The sequence below is a fragment of the Crinia signifera genome, chromosome 3 (assembly GCF_055691185.1).
Source record: "Crinia signifera chromosome 3, ASM5569118v1, whole genome shotgun sequence".
Lineage (NCBI taxonomy): Eukaryota > Metazoa > Chordata > Amphibia > Anura > Myobatrachidae > Crinia > Crinia signifera.
This window is the reverse complement of record NC_139219.1, coordinates 231,189,332-231,214,602: the sequence shown is the minus strand read 5'-3', so window position 1 is coordinate 231,214,602 and position 25,271 is coordinate 231,189,332. Positions and strand designations below refer to the sequence as shown.

At 42.1% G+C, this 25,271-nt stretch overlaps 1 protein-coding gene across 1 annotated transcript in view; it reads right to left on the bottom strand.

Moving 5' to 3' along the window:
- Positions 1–25,271, bottom strand: part of LOC146062976 (putative cation-transporting ATPase 13A4) — a 121,008-nt gene that overhangs the window by 36,530 nt on the left and 59,207 nt on the right. Inside the window, 6 exon segments of the mRNA XM_083174986.1 lie at positions 6,178–6,335; positions 8,203–8,373; positions 9,002–9,133; positions 18,398–18,470; positions 18,988–19,122; positions 24,383–24,452. Coding sequence (XP_083031112.1) covers positions 6,178–6,335; positions 8,203–8,373; positions 9,002–9,133; positions 18,398–18,470; positions 18,988–19,122; positions 24,383–24,452 — 739 coding nt within the window.

Genomic DNA, 25,271 nt, shown 5'->3' with positions numbered 1-25,271 from the left:
ACACTCGCAAACCGGGGTGCTTCAAATGGGCAGGGTGCACAACCTGCAACTCAATGTTACCAGGCACAAGCTTTCCACATCCACACAGCGGGCTTCCAATAAAAATAAAATTTAAACTCCATTGTTTAATGGATCACATTATTTATTTACTACATTGCCCCTGTGGCTTGACGTATGTTGGACTGACCACCTGCACCTTTCGCGAAAGAATGGCGAACCATAGGAGTGCCATTAACAAAGCACTAGCCAAGGGTAGCTCCGACAAGCCAGTGGCTCAACATTGTTTGCTACACAAACATCAAGTGGCCTCTATTAAATGCCGCATTATCGATTGGATCCCCCCTCTGCCCCGTGGTGGCGACAGAAGCTTGATACTTAAAAAGCGTGAGGCCAAATGGATCCACCAACTAAATACGGTGGTACCGTTTGGCCTCAATTGACATAATCCTTTAAACATATTTTTGCGGTAACTGAGGATGGTCCGCGCTCCGTACAGGGCTCCATACAACAGCCTTCACTGTGAGTGTGCCCTACAACCTCTGCCCAGTGTGACCAGGACTGCCTTTAACATGAATTCATGGAAAATCCCTTTTTTTTGTGGATTTGTCAAACATACAATTTAAACTTTCTTTTGCAATTTTTTGGTATGTGTTTGACAAGAATACACATGGCACCTAACCAGTTGTCCTATTGTCCATACTTGGGCAATCTTGGACAGTCTTGTCATATTCTTTTTTTGCCGGTCCTGTCATTTATAGCTCGCTGACCAATACTTGTTTTTAATGTATTTTTCCTGCTTGCATTATGACTGCATTTTTTATGCAGCATTTACAGTCATATGTTTTGCTGTTTATATATAGTGATTTGTGTTTGTCATGTCTATGTATGTGTATTGTGTGTAGTTGTAAATAGTGTTGTCTATCCTGCAATAGGGTATCAGAATTGGCGCAGACGTTTTTTTTGCAATTTCTCAGTGACACCAGATATGGGTTGCACACATCATATCTATTTACAGCCCCCATGTTCACTCCGCGGAACTTTCCCCACAGGGAACTGTTCCCGGGGACTCATTTGTTTAGCTTCAAGTCCGGGGTCCGGCGTCTGGCCGGGCACTTCCGGTTTCGTACTGCCGTTTTTTCTTCCAAACACCGCAGGTCCACTACAGCGGTATGGAACAGATGCTGTCATATAGAATATGTGCCCAGCGCTATGCGCTATCTATTTGCCACTATTACTTATTGTTACACAGTGAAATACTCTCACAATAGTCTTCCGTGACCGGAAGTGACGTCACGTGCGGGCCACCGTGGAACACGGAAGTGCCCTGGTTGTTCAAATTTTGTCGCCCTTTCTCATGTCCTGTCAGGTATAAATAGCACTATGACCAGCAGTGGATCCTTGCTGTAGGAACCTGCTGTGTGGTCCATGCTGTGCCTTATCATTGGATGCCCATGTTGTTCAACTCCTGATGAAGGTCCCTAGATGGACTGAAACGCTACGTAACGTTGAGTATACCATGCTACTTTATGCTTGATGACTTATCAAATACACAGCTGATTTTATTTTGCATTTAAAAAAAACCTGGAGAGTGCGTCCTTTTTTTCGCCTATACATACGAATTTGCTTGCCTATTCTGGATGACACCCTGGGAGTTGCATTATGGTGGATGGAGTGCGATCTTGTACTACATAATATATATATATATATATATATATATATATATATATATATATATATATATATATATGCCTGTGTTTGTCCCTCTGTACATTACTCTGTAGGAGACCTCACAGGCTCAGTGCTGTCTCTGATTAAAAACCCTCCCATGATGAGGTCGTTGCTGCTGCTGTCTTCCATGGGCCTGAGAAGCTTGTGATGAGCTCCATCAATCAGACCTCAGCACAAGCTTCTCAGCCTTTGACCTCTTGTGCAAAGTCTCATGGGTCAACTCCCAGTAATACACTGCACACTTGTGCAGTCAGTGTGCCTTGGCTCCCTATGCTCAGCACCATTAATCATTTTCACATTGGTAGATAGTTGAAGCTCCCATGCACAAAACCCTTAGCTAAAAATTTTTTTTATTTTTTTTAATACATGCTGACCAAAGGGGCCCTAGATAGAGGGAAGGGGAGGGAGGGGTCAAGGGTACTGGCCCCTAAGACCCCCTTAATCCAGCCCTGCAAATGCATAAAGAAATACAGAAAATTATTCATCTTCTTACTTTTTATAGCACTGCTCCTACTTTCAGGGATGAATTTAGGGGTCAGGACTCCCCTAGAAACAACATTATCGGTCACCCCCCTTTCATATTGCGGTACCAACCACACCACCTCTCCTCCCCATCAATTACAAAATAAATTATACATCTTAATGATAAAAAAATATATAATGAATCATCTGGCTTCATCTGGCCTAGCATGAATCTTTTGCATGAGACCATGCTGTGCTACCCCAAGGCAAGTGTCACCTCTAGACATGTGCCTCATATGCCTAGTGTGAAAATAACCGATACTTTCCTCTTTTTTTAACTGATAAACTGAAGTTTAAGCATTTGTGAGATAACCTGTTGCATTTATCAGAACCCATTCATTAGGTGTTTCAGGGTATCCAGCAAGCATATTTACATTTAGCCTTTCTTTTTATCCAATGCTGCAAACATCTGAATTAACAGTTCCTCATCACCATAGGCGAATCTAGGGGGTGGTCCGGGGGTGCACAGGACCACCCAGCCCCGTGTCTCTAGCCCCCTGGGAACCGGAGATACTGCCAGGCAAAGCTGGAACATTTTCCCTATAGGATAACATGGGACCCGCTAATTCCTACCCCCACCCAGTTCAACGGCTGCCAGTTCCCCCTTCGGCATCACTGAAGCTCGAGGTTGATCTCAGTCGAACCCAAATCGCTGGGCCTTCAATCTGATACCTGGCTGGATCCATATGGGTTAATTGGTTCCAGGAATATTGAGGTTAAACCGTTTTTTTTTTTTTTTTCATTTCTTAAATGTAATTTCATGTTTATGTTCTTTGAGGGCAGATTTCTCTGGAACCAAACAGCCCAGTTTCACAGGACTAAAATCATTTGAAGCCAACTCAAAAGTTCTTCAATATGATACTGGTCTCATGTAAATGGGTCAGTTGGTTCCGAAGATATAGCTGGTTGGTTAAAGGGGGTTAGGGAGAGGGGAGTGGTTGTCTCTCCCCCTCACACCAGAAAATGCAGGGACTAGGCTGGTGTATAAGGGGTCAGCCTGGGAATGTCCCTGCATGATCCTGGGACCATATTCCCGGGTAAATCCCTGCATTTTCTGTTGTGAAAGGGGTATTATTTCAAACAGCCGTGACCTGCAGTGCTCTGAATACAGCCAGGCAGCCCCCTGCTCTCTGCCCAGCTGTCAATGACTGTCACCCCTGCAGCTTCCGCTCCAATTCTTCTCCCTGCTTTCACCTCAGCCCACCCCCCCTTTAATCATGTGGTTCCGGCACCCGGCGTGCTACCCCGAGATCACGCACAACAACAGCGCGCACAATATTTCAAATGTCCACTCGGCTAGAGGGGACACCAGGAGGGGAGTGGGCGCGTGCTCTGCGCTGCACTCTGCTCCTCTCCCCATAGAAGCAGCTGCACTGCTCTCCATCTCTCCCTGCAGCAGCAGCATAGGCTCATATAAAAATTTACAGTAAGTGGCACTTTTGGGGGCATTGCTTAAGGGACGCTACAAGTGGCGGTATGTGGGGGCATTACGCATAATGTGTGGCTTAATGTGTAATAGGCATTAAGGTGTGCAGCATCATGTGTAAGCGGCATTATGTGTGCAGCATCATGTGTAATGGGTACTATGGTGTGCAGCATCATGTGTAATGGGTACTATGGTGCCATCAAGCAAGAACCCCCTAGCAATGAGCACGTAGGTAAGCAGCACTTATCTGGCAAATATGTAATGGGCATTACGGTTTGTTATATAGTATGTCATGGGCATCATGATGTGTGGCACAATGTGTAATAGGCATTATGGTGTGTGGCCTTATGTGTAATTGGCATTACGGCTTGTGGCTTTATGTGCAATGGGTATTACGGAGTTTGCTAAAATGTGTAATGGGCATTACTGTGTATGGTCTAAAGTGTAATACCACACCCCTTTTTGTGATGTCACGCCTCATTCCCATGAGGCCACGCCCCTTTTTGCCACACGGCTACGCCGCGCAAAGGTCCCCCTACTGTTATGTCTAGATCTAGGACCACTCATTAACATAATTCTAGATTCGCCTATGCTCATCACTGAAATACTTCAGTACACCAAGGGCCTTATTCTAGTTCACTCTTTCTGACAAAATCCTTCTTAGATGGACAAAACCATGTGCACTGCAGGTGGGGTAGATGTTACTTGTGCAGAGAGAATTAGATTTGGGTGGGGTTTTACTTTAAAGTGAGATCTATATTGCAGTGTAAAAATAAAGCAGCCAGTATTTATCCTGCACAGAAAAAAAATAACTCACCCAAATCTAATTCTCTCTGCACATTTTACATCTGCCCCCCTGCAGTGCACATGGTTTTGCCCATCTAAGAAGGATTTTGTCAGGAAGAGTGAACTAGAATAAGGCCCCAAGTTACATCATGATGCGGCTAATGGTGGGCCCTCATTACAGATGTCCCCAAGTACAAACTCAACATTAAGGCATACCGTAGATTATTTTCAAAAACTTTTTTAAAAAGCATAATTAGCTTTTAAGTTGAATAAACTGCATTTTAATTGTTTATATCATAGGACACAATGCCTGGTTTCTTTCTCAAACTTTTTGGGCATATGTCTAAAAGCTGGTAAGAGTATATCAGGTGTGAACAAGGAGCTTGGTCAACATTTTGATTCCAAACTAGAGTGGGTGTTAACTGAATACAGGTGATAAACACCATAAAGAGCATTCAATATGATAAGGCATCAATCTCTCCTGTGCTAAGGAATGTACATCCGTACAGCCTTGAGGTGCTCCAATAACACAGTGACAGGCTTGGGCACATAAAGACCATTTTCAATAGAGCCCAAAAAAAAAAGAAAGGAAAGAAAAGAAAAGAAAGCACTAGGAATCAAGTAAAAGAGTAACACAAAACCCCTGCAAGTATGTTTATAAGTAAACAACATGAACCTGCTGACTGACTTTTAAGTTGGTGAATAATATATACTTAGACAAATGATGTTATTAGGGTTAATTAGTCATGCACAATAACACAGGCATGTAAAATAGATATATGGGTACTTGTGTATTATCGCGGTGCCCGAATTGACTACGTATGCAAACATAGTAAAATCGCATTGCATCGCATTGCATACCGTTATGGTATGGCATGTGATGCGATTTTGATGCTTATAATGGCATTTAATGTACTAGAGCATTAAATTACATATAATGTAATTTATTAATGCCCCCCCCCCCCCAGTATCGGCGTGATCCCGAAGCTTGGCGAGAGCAGCGGTACGCGTCCGACCGACCTTTTCATACCTCCACTATCCACGTCGGCGTGGATTTGATTTTATATAGTGTGGTGAGCCACCGAGCCCAAAGCGTGGTGAGCGCAACGAGCCCCGCGAGGGGACTTGTATTATGTTACATGTATTACGCGTCCCCTCGCCACGCTTCGGGCTCGGTTGCTCGCTGCGCTCGCCACACTATATAAAATCAACTCCACACCGACGTGAATAGTGGGGGTATGAAAAGATTGGTCGGACGCGTACCGCCGCCTCTTGCGGGGCTCGCTGCGCTTCCCACGCTTCGGGATAAGTGGATAGTGGGGGGGGGGGGGGGCAAAATAAATGACATTATATGTAATTTTACCATTAAATGCCATTATTCTAGGTTCCTTCAGAACCGATATCTCATCGCATCGCATGATATACAATAATGGCATGCGATCTATCTTTTTAATGGATTCACTGACACAGAGCAGTGAATACATTAGATAGGAAAATCGCATCGCATCGCATGCCATACAATATGGCATGCAATAGAATGCGATTTCACTACCGTGAATAGCCCTCTACGCAAATGGAGTAGTGGGCGCCGTGATAATACACAAGTACCCTTATATGTTGTATGCCAGGCTAATACATTGTTGTAGTAAAGTGAAATTTTCAATATACTAGAAAACAGAATATAATATAAATATATATGTCAAAAAGCACAGTACCTTTCTCTGTACATATATGGTAACAGCATAAATGATTCCAATGATGGCAAGACATGTCAAAAACATATAAAACCCCTTCACGTCTCTGTTAAGCTTGAAGTTTAAAGGTTTTGGATACAATATGGATCTCACCATGTCACCTTTAGTTGTATTAAAACCTATGATAAAAGCAGAAGGGATTTTAGATCACAAGTGAAAACAAATTAAAATAAATTACAAGTATTGTTATTTATAATGCACTTGTTATGGCATATGTAATGTTATATAGAGACTTTAGAAATAATACTGTTGTTGAACTAAGTTACTCCATACTTGCCTACTCTCCCATAAAATTTAGGAGACTCCTTGGTGTCTAGCGAGACCCCTCACCCAAGAAAGAGTAGATGTATCTACCACATACCACCCACCTACTAGTGAATTGGGCAGGATGGGCAGAAAATCACCTGAATCACGCTGAATGGCAGAGGAGGGAGGGCAAAACAGTGCTATTGACACCATTTATCCACCACCTGCTTCTCTTGCAGACCCACGAATTGTCGCCTTTGTCTTGGTGTGAGGGTCTAATGAAGTAACCGCCCAGCACAACCCACCAAAGTGACCAACAGCATCTCCTCTCTGGTCTTCTCTTCTATGGATCAGTTTAGGAAACTCTCTCCTAATGTGTGTTCTATTGTGTTTGATAAGCATACTACATATATGACCAAGACCATCTTTATCACTTTATATTGAGATGAAATATACCACTGGATGCACTGCTAAAGGTATTGAAGGGAAGATATTACAATATTGAAAGAAATCTCTAGTATGGGAGTGAAATAAGTTGATGTGTCTTCTTTTACATCCTGCCCTGCCTGATTTATTCTGGACAAGGCATCTTTTGGATGTGGACCCCAGGATTACTTGCATTTTTGCCCAGTTTTGATGTAAATAGTCAACCCCCCTGCCCCATCATCAGGGCAGTCAAGAGCCTGGCTGAGCCAAGGTACTTTTCAGGGGGTGTGGGCTAATTGTGGGAGGAATCGCCATGTACCCTTAGTATAAAATAGAGAACAAAAATACTACTTTAAGCACCTCCTTCGCCACACTGCACCCCAGCACACAGCAGCTGCGCTGAAAATAGCTGCTGCAGTTTCTGCCAGGTAACGGGGGCCCCATTAGCTTCCCCCTGGTAAGACATTTACTCAGGTAGTACCCCCTCTCTCAGTGCCATTGTCCATCCCTGCACATCTATATGTTCTCTCCAGGCTTCTCCGAGAGATGAAACAACAAAAGAAGAAAGTATGATGCAATCACTTCTCCTGCAGGAGCTGGGCATATTACTGTGCAGGTGCGGTCTGCAGACTAGCCACACAACCTTTTTTACAGGAAATACATACTGTACATTGGGGCAGATGTATTAAGCCTGGAGAAGAGATAAACTTGAGATAAAGTGGAGATAAGGTAAAAGGAGATAAAGCAGCAGCCAATCAACTCCCAGCTGTCATTTTCAAACACAGTTAATTGGCTGGTGCTTTACCTGATTTTACCTTATCTCCAGTTTATCTGTTCTCCAGGCTTAATACATCTGTCACACTATTTGGCTTCAAACAATGGGCCTAATTCATGTTGGCTTGGTAAGTTATATAGAGACTATGCTAAAACTCTTGTGATCTGTATCCTATCTCATAAGGTACAGCAGCTAACACCATCTGGAAATGATGTTAGCTCTCAGGGTCAAGCTCCAGAATACATTGCATTACGGAGCTTGGTAGATTCGGCAAAAAAGCAGTCCCGATAGAAACCTATGGGAGTGAAAACAGGAAACCTCAGTAGATACCACTGAGAATGGATATTGGTTTTAGTGCACTAGCATTTTAAGATGTACAATTATTAATTTAAGAGATATTCACCATATCTAGAGTTAATTCAACTGAAAATACAGTAAGGCCCTAATGTGAAATAATTTATTATAGAAAAATAAAGTTCTACAGTTAAGCTCAATTTTGTTGATTTGCTGATTTGTAGACATAGCCTAAATGCACTCACCGGTTCTTAACACGACAGCTTTGGCTGGGCCCTGTGCCGTGGATTCAGTCCGTATTACTTCAGTACCACAGAACAGGACATGGCGCTTATAATCTTCTCCACTGTACTGCTTCCAAGGCATTGTGTCATCTCCATTTGGTAGCTGAGTTTTTGTCACAGGAATAGATTCACCTGAGGGGAATAAAACAATGAAAAGGGTATAACTATAGATGTAGCACTTATATACTTGTACCCTGAGGGGGATGAAGTCACCATGCCGGCAGTTGGAATGCCGTGGGTGTATTCCCCTACATTCATGAAGATCGCTGCTTACCGTTTGCTGAAACTCTGCCCCTCCGAACACCCACGCCGCCAAATCCTTTCGGTACCATGGGAGGGGATGTGTTTGCTAATAGATTCCCTCACATGCATCCGATAGCAGGAGAAATCATTCGATGGGCAGAAACTGACTTTATTTCCTCCACAAATTGCTGAAGACATGGGTGGATGTTGACGTCCATTGACATCAGCCATCCACCCTGGGCAGGCATCCGTCCACCTGCATTCACATGGTCCCATGATCCAGTGTCATCAATGTTCCTGTCCACCACCCCCGGCCCGCATCCCCACAACGAATGGCCCAGCGAGTTTGTAGCTCGCCAAAGCCATTAGTTGCCGAGGTTTGCCTATGGGCAAATACGCACTTGCACATGCGCAGACCCCCAAACATCAGAACAGGTTTGATTTTGCATTGTTCCGGTGATCGTGAATCAAGGCCATTGTACTGTATATAGTTTTACCATCTGAAAGATTTTCTCACCTGTTAACATGCCTTCATTCACAACACAAGTCCCATTAATCAGAATGGCATCACATGACAAAAAAAAGTTTTTGCCGGATATAACAACAATGTCCCCGGGAACTAAGTGGCGAGACTCAACTTGGCTGCAAACTGCAAAGGCACAAACACATAAAAAACACACTATTTATTCCATACAGGATGAACGAATGCCATATACAGTACATACACAAATCTATACAAATGACTGCACTAAAGAACCAGCAGATATAGCAAGATTCCTGGGTTTTTACTATTGACTAGGGTTTTATAGGACTATTGTCCCAGGTAATAACACAACTTAAGTCTGAATGGCACAAAACAGGAATATACTCCAAGGTTGCACCTAGAAGCCTCTGATTGGTGTTTAGGACTTCCTGGAGATGGGAAGGCATACCACTGCAGTCCATGCTGTTGTGTGTAGTTGAAGCAGCCAGTACAGCCTAGCAACGGAGATGCTGCCCATTGTGCTGAGGTCAGACTGCATGTATGTGTATGCAGGGCTAGTTCAAGTCCTTGGAGGGCCCAGGGCACCTAAGAAAATTGTCCCTTCCAGGCCCTCACTAGCTGCCCACCCCCCTCCCCGCTATGCGCTACCCCTACTGCCACTGCCCGAACCTTGAGACCAAGTTCACAATATGCAACATGGCAGTGGGTGACATGGAGAGGCACGGGGAGGCAGAGTGTGATAGGGAAAACCAGTTGGTGACAGAAAGAGGGTGACAGCAGCAGCTGTGGACCCCTTAGTCCTCCGATGCACTCTACCTGCTGCACCAATGGTACTTCCACCTCTGTCCCAACAGATTTATGAGTGCTGCGTTTAGCAAAGGAGCAGAGTGCACCAAGTTGCAAACGTTTAAGAAATATACTGGTCTCTACTATTTACTGTTTACTATTTACTGGTCATTGATAGGCTAAGGATAATTCATTATTGATCTGAATTCAATGAGATAGAAAGAACACAAGAACAAAAGAGAACACTGGGTCCGAATCAGTATCACTCTTTGCAAACCATATCGGCCCCAGCTCTGATGGTCAGGGTTTGCTAAATACAAGTTAATGCAATCTGTTTCATGCACACAGGGCCGGCGCTACCCACTCAGCAGCTCCTGCAAAGCAGGGAGGCACCATGCTGAAAAGGCGCTGTCTCCCTCCCTGCTCTGCTAGAGCTGCCTCAGCCCTCACTGTCACTGTCTCCTGCACGTCGCCTGCAGCACCTGTCTGACAGCGGGCAGCAGTATGGAGAGGCTGAGAAGCTCCCTGCACCGTGCACACACTGTCCTCCTCCTGCCCCCTCTTCCTCACGGACACTTGCGCTGAGGCATGTAGCGCTGTCTGTGAATGCCTGGATGACATGTCATGTCCGCATCCGCCCCCCAACCCATTGCTCCCTGTGCCTGTCAGCTGTCAATCAAATGACGAACAGGCAGCAGCGCCGCCTCCCCTTCCTTCACTCTTCTCAGTGTGCTGTGCCAGTGCCACTGCCAGTCCTCAACACTCTGCCCCCTCTATCTCCTCCCCTCTTCTTCCATCTCCTCCTTCTCTCCCCTCCTTTCCCCCTCAGTCACGAGAGGGGTGTAAAGGCGTCCTCAGCGTCCTGCCTACACAGATAGAAGAGGACTGCACAAGAGTTAAACAGCAAAAGAACAGTGAGTTTTTTATTATACATGTTTATAACAATTTTTTTCAATAATTGTAGATTTTTTTATATTAATTTAGACACTTTTTAAATAGTGGTCTGGGTTATGTGCCTAAAGCTGGCCATACACAATGCAATCAGGCATCACATCGCACAGTACAAAAAGTATGTGCTGCACATACTTTTTGTACTGCTTTCGGATCGCATCACACGCACATTGCATGCATGCCGTGTGATGTGATGCGATCTAGCCCATAACGTATGCGATTCTCGCAGCGTGTATGGGCACCTTTAGTGCCTGCAACATTTTGTAGACACAGCACTGAGATGGTGTATGCATACATGTACTAGCACCCGAGATCCTCCATAGGATTGCATGTTGCATACACTCCCACAATCGGGCTGCAGCTTGTTGCAATGGCAATGTGAAAGGGCACAAAATTTATGGTTTGCAGGAGGGCGCCGGACACCCTAGCACCGGCCCTGCATGCACACACATATGTCACAGAATATTTTCCTGTGGTTTAATACATGGGGACAGATAAGTACAGTATAGCAGCTGGGAGGTTTCCAATAGTGGCCAGAACGTGAGTCCTCTTGAGGTGTATAAAGCTCACCCTGGCCTGGGAATATTATTGCGGATATAACTAATAAGGATAACAAAGAACACTTTCCATTAATTTCTATATATAATACATATATATATATATATATATATATATATATATATATATATATATATATATATTCTTTATCAGCAACAGAGGTCTACCAATTATATTGAGATTATTATACATTATATATAATTATATATATATATATATATATACAGACATTGGATGGGCTCTGCACACACTAAATTAACTGATAATAAATAGTGGAGATTTGGTTCATGAATTGATCAATGCATTTAAGCCTGCAGCCCCCGTCAAGGGACCCCACTGTTCTGCAGGTCCTACCACTATCGCTGAAAATGGCTGCAATACACATAGCTATCACATCAATGTTTGATACCAGGCATGCTATCAGGTCTGAAGCTCACAGCAGACTTTGCTTTTATAGGTGAGCAGCTACCAACACACCTGTCACTAATCATCTAGGGAAATGGCTAACACAAGCTATGGAATCTTAGTTAAAAACAGGGTGCATGAGAGAATGTGACCACAATAAGACTAATTAAAAAAAAATAATCTAATAAACAATATATACACTTAACATCAACAATGTGGTCACAAGCCATAGGGCACCCCAAAACTAGGAAAGGTGAGTGCCGATGTTAAGTGTATATATTGTTTATTAGATTATTTTTTTTTAATTGGTCTTATTGTGGTCACATTCTCTCATGCACCCTGTTTTTAACTAAGATTCCATAGCTTGTGTTAGCCATTTCCCTAGATGATTAGTGACAGGTGTGTTGGTAGCTGCTCACCTATAAAAGCAAAGTCTGCTGTGAGCTTCAGACCTGATAGCATGCCTGGTATCAAACATTGATGTGATAGCTATGTGTATTGCAGCCATTTTCAGCGATAGTGGTAGGACCTGCAGAACAGTGGGGTCCCTTGACGGGGGCTGCAGGCTTAAATGCATTGATCAATTCATGAACCAAATCTCCACTATTTATTATCAGTTAATTTAGTGTGTGCAGAGCCCATCCAATGTCTGTTTAAACAATGTGGTCACAAGCCATAGGGCACCCCAAAACTAGGAAAGGTGAGTGCCGATGTTAAGTGTATATATTGTTTATTAGATTATTTTTTTTTTAATTAGTCTTATTGTGGTCACATTCTCTCATGCACCCTGTTTTTAACTAAGATTCCATAGCTTGTGTTAGCCATTTCCCTAGATGATTAGTGACAGGTGTGTTGGTAGCTGCTCACCTATAAAAGCAAAGTCTGCTGTGAGCTTCAGACCTGATAGCATGCCTGGTATCAAACATTGATGTGATAGCTATGTGTATTGCAGCCATTTTCAGCGATAGTGGTAGGACCTGCAGAACAGTGGGGTCCCTTGACGGGGGCTGCAGGCTTAAATGCATTGATCAATTCATGAACCAAATCTCCACTATTTATTATCAGTTAATTTAGTGTGTGCAGAGCCCATCCAATGTCTGTTTAAACAATGTGGTCACAAGCCATAGGGCACCCCAAAACTAGGAAAGGTGAGTGCCGATGTTAAGTGTATATATTGTTTATTAGATTATTTTTTTTTAATTAGTCTTATTGTGGTCACATTCTCTCATGCACCCTGTTTTTAACTAAGATTCCATAGCTTGTGTTAGCCATTTCCCTAGATGATTAGTGACAGGTGTGTTGGTAGCTGCTCACCTATAAAAGCAAAGTCTGCTGTGAGCTTCAGACCTGATAGCATGCCTGGTATCAAACATTGATGTGATAGCTATGTGTATTGCAGCCATTTTCAGCGATAGTGGTAGGACCTGCAGAACAGTGGGGTCCCTTGACGGGGGCTGCAGGCTTAAATGCATTGATCAATTCATGAACCAAATCTCCACTATTTATTATCAGTTAATTTAGTGTGTGCAGAGCCCATCCAATGTCTGTTTAAACAATGTGGTCACAAGCCATAGGGCACCCCAAAACTAGGAAAGGTGAGTGCCGATGTTAAGTGTATATATTGTTTATTAGATTATTTTTTTTTAATTAGTCTTATTGTGGTCACATTCTCTCATGCACCCTGTTTTTAACTAAGATTCCATAGCTTGTGTTAGCCATTTCCCTAGATGATTAGTGACAGGTGTGTTGGTAGCTGCTCACCTATAAAAGCAAAGTCTGCTGTGAGCTTCAGACCTGATAGCATGCCTGGTATCAAACATTGATGTGATAGCTATGTGTATTGCAGCCATTTTCAGCGATAGTGGTAGGACCTGCAGAACAGTGGGGTCCCTTGACGGGGGCTGCAGGCTTAAATGCATTGATCAATTCATGAACCAAATCTCCACTATTTATTATCAGTTAATTTAGTGTGTGCAGAGCCCATCCAATGTCTGTTTAAACAATGTGGTCACAAGCCATAGGGCACCCCAAAACTAGGAAAGGTGAGTGCCGATGTTAAGTGTATATATTGTTTATTAGATTATTTTTTTTTAATTAGTCTTATTGTGGTCACATTCTCTCATGCACCCTGTTTTTAACTAAGATTCCATAGCTTGTGTTAGCCATTTCCCTAGATGATTAGTGACAGGTGTGTTGGTAGCTGCTCACCTATAAAAGCAAAGTCTGCTGTGAGCTTCAGACCTGATAGCATGCCTGGTATCAAACATTGATGTGATAGCTATGTGTATTGCAGCCATTTTCAGCGATAGTGGTAGGACCTGCAGAACAGTGGGGTCCCTTGACGGGGGCTGCAGGCTTAAATGCATTGATCAATTCATGAACCAAATCTCCACTATTTATTATCAGTTAATTTAGTGTGTGCAGAGCCCATCCAATGTCTGTTTAAACAATGTGGTCACAAGCCATAGGGCACCCCAAAACTAGGAAAGGTGAGTGCCGATGTTAAGTGTATATATTGTTTATTAGATTATTTTTTTTTAATTAGTCTTATTGTGGTCACATTCTCTCATGCACCCTGTTTTTAACTAAGATTCCATAGCTTGTGTTAGCCATTTCCCTAGATGATTAGTGACAGGTGTGTTGGTAGCTGCTCACCTATAAAAGCAAAGTCTGCTGTGAGCTTCAGACCTGATAGCATGCCTGGTATCAAACATTGATGTGATAGCTATGTGTATTGCAGCCATTTTCAGCGATAGTGGTAGGACCTGCAGAACAGTGGGGTCCCTTGACGGGGGCTGCAGGCTTAAATGCATTGATCAATTCATGAACCAAATCTCCACTATTTATTATCAGTTAATTTAGTGTGTGCAGAGCCCATCCAATGTCTGTTTAAACAATGTGGTCACAAGCCATAGGGCACCCCAAAACTAGGAAAGGTGAGTGCCGATGTTAAGTGTATATATTGTTTATTAGATTATTTTTTTTTAATTAGTCTTATTGTGGTCACATTCTCTCATGCACCCTGTTTTTAACTAAGATTCCATAGCTTGTGTTAGCCATTTCCCTAGATGATTAGTGACAGGTGTGTTGGTAGCTGCTCACCTATAAAAGCAAAGTCTGCTGTGAGCTTCAGACCTGATAGCATGCCTGGTATCAAACATTGATGTGATAGCTATGTGTATTGCAGCCATTTTCAGCGATAGTGGTAGGACCTGCAGAACAGTGGGGTCCCTTGACGGGGGCTGCAGGCTTAAATGCATTGATCAATTCATGAACCAAATCTCCACTATTTATTATCAGTTAATTTAGTGTGTGCAGAGCCCATCCAATGTCTGTTTAAACAATGTGGTCACAAGCCATAGGGCACCCCAAAACTAGGAAAGGTGAGTGCCGATGTTAAGTGTATATATTGTTTATTAGATTATTTTTTTTTAATTAGTCTTATTGTGGTCACATTCTCTCATGCACCCTGTTTTTAACTAAGATTCCATAGCTTGTGTTAGCCATTTCCCTAGATGATTAGTGACAGGTGTGTTGGTAGCTGCTCACCTCTAAAAGCAAAGTCTGCTGTGAGCTTCAGACCTGATAGCATGCCTGGTATCAAACATTGATGTGATAGCTATGTGTATTGCAGCCATTTTCAGCGATAGTGGTAGGACCTGCAGAACAGTGGGGTCCCTTGACGGGGGCTGCAGGCTTAAATGCATTGATCAATTCATGAACCAAATCTCCACTATTTATTATCAGTTAATTTAGTGTGTGCAGAGCCCATCCAATGTCTGTTTAAACAATGTGGTCACAAGCCATAGGGCACCCCAAAACTAGGAAAGGTGAGTGCCGATGTTAAGTGTATATATTGTTTATTAGATTATTTTTTTTTAATTAGTCTTATTGTGGTCACATTCTCTCATGCACCCTGTTTTTAACTAAGATTCCATAGCTTGTGTTAGCCATTTCCCTAGATGATTAGTGACAGGTGTGTTGGTAGCTGCTCACCTATAAAAGCAAAGTCTGCTGTGAGCTTCAGACCTGATAGCATGCCTGGTATCAAACATTGATGTGATAGCTATGTGTATTGCAGCCATTTTCAGCGATAGTGGTAGGACCTGCAGAACAGTGGGGTCCCTTGACGGGGGCTGCAGGCTTAAATGCATTGATCAATTCATGAACCAAATCTCCACTATTTATTATCAGTTAATTTAGTGTGTGCAGAGCCCATCCAATGTCTGTTTAAACAATGTGGTCACAAGCCATAGGGCACCCCAAAACTAGGAAAGGTGAGTGCCGATGTTAAGTGTATATATTGTTTATTAGATTATTTTTTTTTAATTAGTCTTATTGTGGTCACATTCTCTCATGCACCCTGTTTTTAACTAAGATTCCATAGCTTGTGTTAGCCATTTCCCTAGATGATTAGTGACAGGTGTGTTGGTAGCTGCTCACCTATAAAAGCAAAGTCTGCTGTGAGCTTCAGACCTGATAGCATGCCTGGTATCAAACATTGATGTGATAGCTATGTGTATTGCAGCCATTTTCAGCGATAGTGGTAGGACCTGCAGAACAGTGGGGTCCCTTGACGGGGGCTGCAGGCTTAAATGCATTGATCAATTCATGAACCAAATCTCCATTATTTATTATCAGTTAATTTAGTGTGTGCAGAGCCCATCCAATGTCTGTTTAAACAATGTGGTCACAAGCCATAGGGCACCCCAAAACTAGGAAAGGTGAGTGCCGATGTTAAGTGTATATATTGTTTATTAGATTATTTTTTTTTAATAAGTCTTATTGTGGTCACATTCTCTCATGCACCCTGTTTTTAACTAAGATTCCATAGCTTGTGTTAGCCATTTCCCTAGATGATTAGTGACAGGTGTGTTGGTAGCTGCTCACCTATAAAAGCAAAGTCTGCTGTGAGCTTCAGACCTGATAGCATGCCTGGTATCAAACATTGATGTGATAGCTATGTGTATTGCAGCCATTTTCAGCGATAGTGGTAGGACCTGCAGAACAGTGGGGTCCCTTGACGGGGGCTGCAGGCTTAAATGCATTGATCAATTCATGAACCAAATCTCCACTATTTATTATCAGTTAATTTAGTGTGTGCAGAGCCCATCCAATGTCTGTTTAAACAATGTGGTCACAAGCCATAGGGCACCCCAAAACTAGGAAAGGTGAGTGCCGATGTTAAGTGTATATATTGTTTATTAGATTATTTTTTTTTAATTAGTCTTATTGTGGTCACATTCTCTCATGCACCCTGTTTTTAACTAAGATTCCATAGCTTGTGTTAGCCATTTCCCTAGATGATTAGTGACAGGTGTGTTGGTAGCTGCTCACCTATAAAAGCAAAGTCTGCTGTGAGCTTCAGACCTGATAGCATGCCTGGTATCAAACATTGATGTGATAGCTATGTGTATTGCAGCCATTTTCAGCGATAGTGGTAGGACCTGCAGAACAGTGGGGTCCCTTGACGGGGGCTGCAGGCTTAAATGCATTGATCAATTCATGAACCAAATCTCCACTATTTATTATCAGTTAATTTAGTGTGTGCAGAGCCCATCCAATGTCTGTTTAAACAATGTGGTCACAAGCCATAGGGCACCCCAAAACTAGGAAAGGTGAGTGCCGATGTTAAGTGTATATATATATATATATATATATATATATATATATATATATATATATTTAGCTGTTTTTTATTACAGGTGGCCTCTTGTGTTTTACTATGTTATATTTTAGTTTTATAAATAAATAATTATATGGTACAACTGTTAAATTGCACACATTTTCTAATATGAAGCACAGCACTTCTTCTAAAACAATGGAAGGTGTTGAATATCTAAGACGTCCCCTCCACATGTTCACCTAAGGTACTGGTATTGGTGCGTACCCCAATAGTCACAATCCTGGCAGTGGATTTATGTTGTTTTCAATCTCGACAGACCCTATGGTGAGTATTAGGGTTAGGGCAGTAGCGTAAGTTTGTCTGAGTTGCCCGGAGGCAAGAACTGTATATTGGTGCCCCCCCACAACCTTATAAAATATGTATTATAAAATATATATATATTTATAGAAATATATAGAGAACACATATTTTAGAACTCTGCCAGAGAAGTGATATTGATGGCTTTCAATTAATGGATTTAAACTTGCAGGGGAGGTGAGGTGCCCCCTTGGGAGCAGGAGCCCGGCGGCAGATGACTCCATTGCCTCCCAGAGTTCTGCCTCTGGGTTAGGGTTTATTTTAGGGTTAAGATTATTGTAACCATCTGGATCCTGACCGATGGGATATCATACCAATCTGATCAGACATAGATATCAGTATTCATGGTGTATGGAGACATGGTGGTGGTGGGCGGCAGTCATAAAAGGTACGTAAGCTTTTCAGTGGTAAGACACAGAGAACTCTTATACTCTCCCGCTCCTCTAGACTGCAAGGATAAATCGCTTTCCTCACTCAGTGGCAACTTATTCACAGATCTGCATTGTTGTATATGGTAATGTGATATCAGTCCTCACAATTAACATACAGATGTAGTATCAATGGTAAAAAAAAGCAAATGGCTGTACCTACGGACTGTGTCGTTTGTTAGAAAAAGTCTCAAACACTCTGGGGTTTATGCATAATATGCATGGTATATCATATGTCAGTATCCATAGCATGGAAAATAATTTACTTATTTAAATGATAAAATAAATGTTATTACTGGAAGTAATTTGTATACATACCACCATCTCTGTTATAAACAGTCACCTTTGTATTATTATGAGCCTTGACCAAACGGTGGAGCTTTGAAGATTGCTATAAATAAAGACAAAATAATTAAATAATAAAATGTAACATAATCCAGTATGTTTACATTAGTGCTGGTGCCTCCTGACATTTGTGCCTCCTTGTCTGGAAGGCAGAGAGAAGGATCAGGCTATTCCAGGCTGAGCGCTAGGTAAAAATGAGGACCACCACACAGGTCAAAATAATTATTATTAAGTTGACTGAAATATCCTCGGAGCAAACTGGCGTGAGATATCAATATTGGATAAAATTAGTAAGTCACCCTGCATCTTTTTATAATTAGAGGTGCAGATATTGGTGACCATCAGTGGTGCTCCCTAGAGTAAATAATACATATGAATTGTATAGGGAAAGAGGAAGAAGGGACCACACTGTGCGGAAGATATTGTTGAGTTTAGATCATTGCTAATCCAGGAAGGTACAGAAAGGTAATGAGGAATGGAAATCTACAGGGAGCGGGGAACATAGATATTCCTGCCAGTATCAGTATTTAAGTATATTGTGGCAATACATCTTAATAACTTACCTTTCGTAGTTCTATGAGCGATAAAATGATGTTACAGGTGCATAACAGTAGAATGGCAATGCCGTATCCCAGATAGAGTTCAACAAACATAAGGGTGATAGCAAAGAACTGGTAGATGTACAGCATATCTAACACCTGTGTATAGAAAGCAGTAAATAAAATAATTGGTACTTACCAAATAATTAGACATTTAACCCCTTCCTGACAGAGCTAGTTTTGGCGTTCCTGACAGAGCCATTTTTTTCAAATCTGACATGTCTCACTTAAGTGGGGATAACTTTTTTTTGCTTTTACTTATCCCAGTGATTTTGAGATTGTTTTTTCGTGACACATTGTACTTCAAATTAGTGGTAAATTTGGGTCAATACAGTCTGTGTTTTTTTGTGAAAAATACCAAAATGTCGTGAAAAAATGGAAAATTTAGCGATTTGCAAAATGTTAAATTTTCTGCTTGTGAGACAAATAATCATACCACTCAAAATAGTTAATAACTAACATAGACCATATGTCTACTTTATGTTGCCATCATTATTTCAACTTCCTTTTCATTTTTTTGGACACTAGGAGGCGTAAAATATGAATAGCAAATTCTCAAATTTTCAAGAAAATTTCAAACACTGATTTTTTTAGGGACCAGTTCAGTTCTGATGTGACTTTGAGGGACTTGTATGTGAGACACCCCCATAAATGATGCCATTTCAAAAACTGCACCCCTCACAGTATTCAAAACAGCATTTTGGAAGTTTGTTAACCCTTTAGGTGTTTCACAGGAATTAAAACAAAGTGTAGGTGAAATTTCAAAATTTCATTTTTTTTGCAGAGTTTCAATTTTAATACATTTTTCTAACGAATACAGTAGATTTTACTAGAGAAATGTGACTAAAAATTGATTCCCCCAATTCTTTTGTTTTCATAAATATCCTATATGTGGCCCTAGTGTGCACGGTGACCAAACCACAGGCTTCATAATAGAAGGAGCACCTACTTGATTTTGGAGCCCCTTTTTTATGAGATTATTTTTTAGGCACCATGTAGGTTTCTAGGCACCATAAGATGCTAAAAGTTAGGAACCCCCCCACAAGTGACCCCATTTTGCAAACTACACCCTTCAGGGAATTCATCTAGGGGTATAGTGTACATTTCAAACCCCCAGGGGTTTCACCAATTGTGGTACAACTGGGCAGTGAAAATAAAAAAAAATAATTTTTCATTTTCACAGCTCAGTTGTATCAAAATTGGTGAAACCCCTGGGGGTTTGAAATGTACACTATACCCCTTGATGAATTCCCTGAAGGGTGTAGTTTGCAAAATGGGGTGACTTGTGGGGGGGTTCCACTGTATTGGTGCAACATAGCACCCACCATTCATTCCACCAAAATCTGTGCTGCAAAATCCAAAAATCACTCCTTCCCTTCTGAGTCCTGCCATGCACCCAACTGGTATTTTTTGGTCACATGTGAGGCATTGCCGTACTCGGGAGAAATTGGGGCACAGATTTTGGGGTGCTTTGTCTCCTTCATTCCTTGTGAAAATTAAAAATTTTGAGCCAGATCTGCATTTTTGTGTAAAAAAATGTAATTTTTTACAGAAAAATGCAGTTTTGGCTCAAAATTTTTCATTTTCACAAGGAATGAAGGATACAAAGCACCCCAAAATCTGTGCCCCAATTTCTCCCGAGTACGGCAATGCCTCACATGTGACCAAAAAATACCAGTTGGGTGCATGGCAGGACTCAGAAGGGAAGGAGTGATTTTTGGTGGTGGAATGAATGGTGGGTGCTATGTCGCATTAGCAAGACCCCCGAAGCACCAATACAGTGGAACCCCCCCACAAGTGACCCCATTTTGGTCACCAGCTTTGGGATGGGGGCTGGCGCTGCGGCTGGCGGGGGGGTGGGAGCGGTGCTGGCGCTGCGGCAGCCGGGTGGGTGGGAGGGAGGGGGGCTGCCGGGTGGGAGGGGGGGGGGGGGGCTGGCGATCGGTGGTGATCGGTGCTGTACAGCACCGATCACTGTGTTACCGAGCGGCTTAGCCGCCGGTAACACAGAAAACGCTGCAATTGGCTGTTCACATTTGAACAGCCAATCGCAGCGATCGCCGCGAGGGGGGATGTCTGCTGTCAGGGACAGCAGACATCTCCAAACTGTCACCGCGTCTATAGACGCGGTGACAGTAAAACCATGACGTATATATACGTCTTCGGTCGGGAAGTACCTCCCGACCATGACGTATATATACGTCGGGAATATCTATGTATATATATATGTGTGTGTGTGTGTGTGTATGTATATGTATATATGTGTATATATGTGTGTATATATATATATATATATATATATATATATATATATATATATATATATATATATATATATATATATATATATATATATATATATATATATATATATATATATATATATATATATATATATATATGTATATGTGTGTGTGTGTGTATATATATATATATATATATATATATATATATATATATATATATATATGTATATATATATACACACATATATATATACACACACACATATACACATGTGTATATATATATAATATATATATATATATATATATATATATATATATAAAATTGAGCTGATTTTATTTCTTTTTATTTTTAGCAGCTCATGCTGCTGCTGCTGCTGTTGCTGTGGGTACGGGGGTGGGCGGGGGGAGCGCACGCTGCGTGCGCTGCGACTGCCGGGTGCTGCTGGCCTGCTGCCCTGGACGGTGAGCTGCCGGGGGGGTGGGAGGGGGTGTCTGCGGATCGGTGGTGATCGGTGCTGCACCGATCACCACCGATTTCTGTGTTACCGAGCGGCATAGCCGCCGGTAACACAGAAATAGCTGTGATTGGCTGTTCAGATTTGAACAGCCAATCACAGCGATCGCCGACCGGGGGGGGCACCCCTGCCCCCCCTGGGCGACGAGGGGGGATGTCTGCTGTCAGGGACAGCAGACATCACCTAACTGTCACTGCGTCTCTAGACGCAGTGACAGTTAGAAGCCATGACGTACATGTACGTCAAATGTCGGGAAGTACTTCCCGACCATGACGTACATGTACGTCAAATGTCGGGAAGGGGTTAATAACCACAATAAAAAGCACATATTTGCGTTGGGTGCCCGCACTAATGGGGTAAATAGTGTCCGAATACCTGATGATGAAAATATCTTTCTGATATTGAAACGTTGATATACAAATAAAGAAGCAAGGATTATTGAGTTTGGAGTGCTGCACATCGTTATTTGGTCACTATATATATATGTACAGTGCATAGGGTCACTCAGTGATACTACAGGATGCATTTGACAATAATGTTATAAGATTATACATTTTCAAATACTTAATGATTTATTGCACTTAGCAATCTGAAGCATTAAACAATAACAGTACAAACCTGCTGCATTAATTTCAAATAACCAGCCAGAAGACTTGCCCACATCTGACACACTGTTTCCTTTACATAGACAGTGTGTAAACTGGTTTTTGAAACAAACTATCATTTTCTCGCCCGTTGGAGATCAAAAGCAGTGTTTCAGATCTTTGTACTGCCTAAGTATCCTCAATAATCTAAGCAGTATACCTATGCACTAACCATCATACCTGTTTGCTTATGTGTGTCTATGTCTTACGTCTTAAATTATACTATTAAAAGTTAAATTTTAACACATCTATCAGATCAGAGCACTCTCTCAGCCTCTGCAAACTGTTATACTAGCCCCTAAAACATTACATAAGAGGATCTTTTGGAGTTGACCTCTCGCTTTGTTCCACCATAATTCCTGTGCACTGGTCTACTTCCCCGCTCCCCTTTTACCCAAAAAGAACAAGCTTGTGTTTTCCATGACACTCCCAGATAACGGCCAGATACCACCCCCAAATGCTGGCTTTCTGTCAATCAACTTGCAAATGGCCAGCAATTAACAAAGTAGAAGGATAATATCACATGACAGCCTTGCACATGTACACTACATGCCATACACATGCGCAGTCTATCGATTATTGCCCGGCCTGCAAATTTACAGCGGTGTGATGAGGTCTGAAATAGGCCCAATGTACAGTATTTTTATGCTTAATCCGTGACTGTATAACAATTCTTTGGGCACACTATTATCTTATCTAGTGTGCCTAATACACTATAAGCAGTGGCGTTTTTTAATTTTGAGCTGCAGGACTGCAGCCCCCAGGTGAAATCCGCCACTGTGCTCCATGAGACTGCACTGGCTTCACTGTGACTGGCAGTGATTTCCTATTGGATGTCCAATCTGCCAGTCACCGGCTGTAAGACAGTCCCATTGAGAGGTGTTGCCTTCTACCCGAAACTGCCAGTCTGGGCTGCTATAGGCAGAGAGCTGGCCAGGCCCATCAACGGTCACCTGCACCATACAAGTGTAGGACGAATGGGAGCAGCAGCGGTGGAGGGTGTTTGCCAACAGCATCACCTATGTACTTAAAATGGTTTCTGTTTCTTTGAGATATCGATTGATTGATCAATCTATTACTTTCTCCGGTACTTGTTTAGTTTCACTGCGGCAGCATGGCAGCCCGCTACTTCCGGGTTCGGCGCTCGGAAAACTATCTAAAATAAAGTCCATGCCAACGTGAATTGGTTCATACCCCCACTATCCACATTGGCATGGAGTTGTTTTTAGATAGCGTGGTGAGCGTAGCGAGCCCCGCAAGCAGTGTTCCCTCTAAGCTGTGCGCACGTGCGCGCGCACACAACTCAACGAGTGTGCGCACAGACATTACAACAGAGCGCACAAAGCAGCAGTTGTCCCTTTTTGCACTTGTGGACTCAATTAATGTGTGTTTCACCCATTAACTACATTGTGTGCTGTGTTCTGAATGTTTAAATGTTTAATATAATTTTGAAGTAAAGTTACCACAAATGCTGAACATCATTTCCCAGTTATATATAAGTGACGCACAAAAGTTTAAATTTCTTTGAAAAATTGCACAGCCAAAATCTTTTGCCGCACACAGCCTTCGTAAAATTAGAGGGAACATTGCCCGCAAGGGGACACAAATGCTGCTGTGACTGAGATGCTGCCGCCGTGAAACTAAACAAGTACCCAATATTCTTTGACTGTCTTTTAACATATCCTTCGCATACAGTATTTCCTTTAACAATGCACTCTCTTTTATGATCGACTGGTTTTCTTCTTTTGTTTTCTCCACTTTTATGATATCAGTAAATGACTTCAGGTCTTTACTTTTCATAGTAAATTATATTTGTTATTTTATTCTGTATTTCTGTTGAATAAGTTAATAAAATAAAGAAAAACTGGAAAGACCTGAGCCGCATGTTGTATATTAATGGTAATAATGCAATATTACATGTTAAATATAGCCAAATATATACAGTAGGTACCTTAAAGATAAAAAGTTTCCAAATTGGAGCAATTTCAACTTCAATTGTGTTATATCCACAGATAGACTAACTTCCTGAAATAGTTAAAGCAAAATAATTAATGCTGGCAGTAAATATGGAGCCCATACAATCAAGATTAGAGGTCATCAGAAAACATAGAACATACAGTGTCGGACTGGCCCACCGGAGTACAGGGGAAACTCCTGGTTGGCCCCACTGCCTGATGGTCCACCACCTCTTCTAGGGCTCAAGTTCCAGACTATGCACTTAAAATATACATTATTCAATTATTATATTATACTCCACAGGGCTACAGTGTATTTTCTACAGTGAATGGCTGGTACATCATCATTTATGTATTAGGAGTATTTAACCCTTTGAGTGCCAACATCTCTTTCAGAGATGTGCAAAATATCCATTAAAAATGCCAGCGTCGCTCACATCTGTTATATAAATTCAAATTAAAAATGTTGTTTTAAATAAAGGGTTAATATATTCATTTATCAAGGGGCCCAGACCATGCACTTTCTAATGGTTGGCCATGCCTCTGTGTTGGCCACACCCCCTTATAGAGGATGGGCACAATCCTAAGAATGGATCCATACCATAGAATTCCCTCAGGGGGGCCATTATTCTCCCAGTCCAACACTGCTCCCACTGTCAGGTAATGCCCCCCTCTTCTTACCATGAGTGAAGCAGTGGGCAAGGCAGCATTTCATTATTTTCTGGGAAGTGTGACACTTAACTGTGACATCTAGCCAGCCCCGCACCAACATGGAGGAGCTGCAGTTGTCACTCCATGTCACTAAGTGGTATTTAGCGCAAGGACAATACAGGGAAAATAAAGAAACTGAAAGAGTGACATTACATCCCCCATCAATGTTTTAGA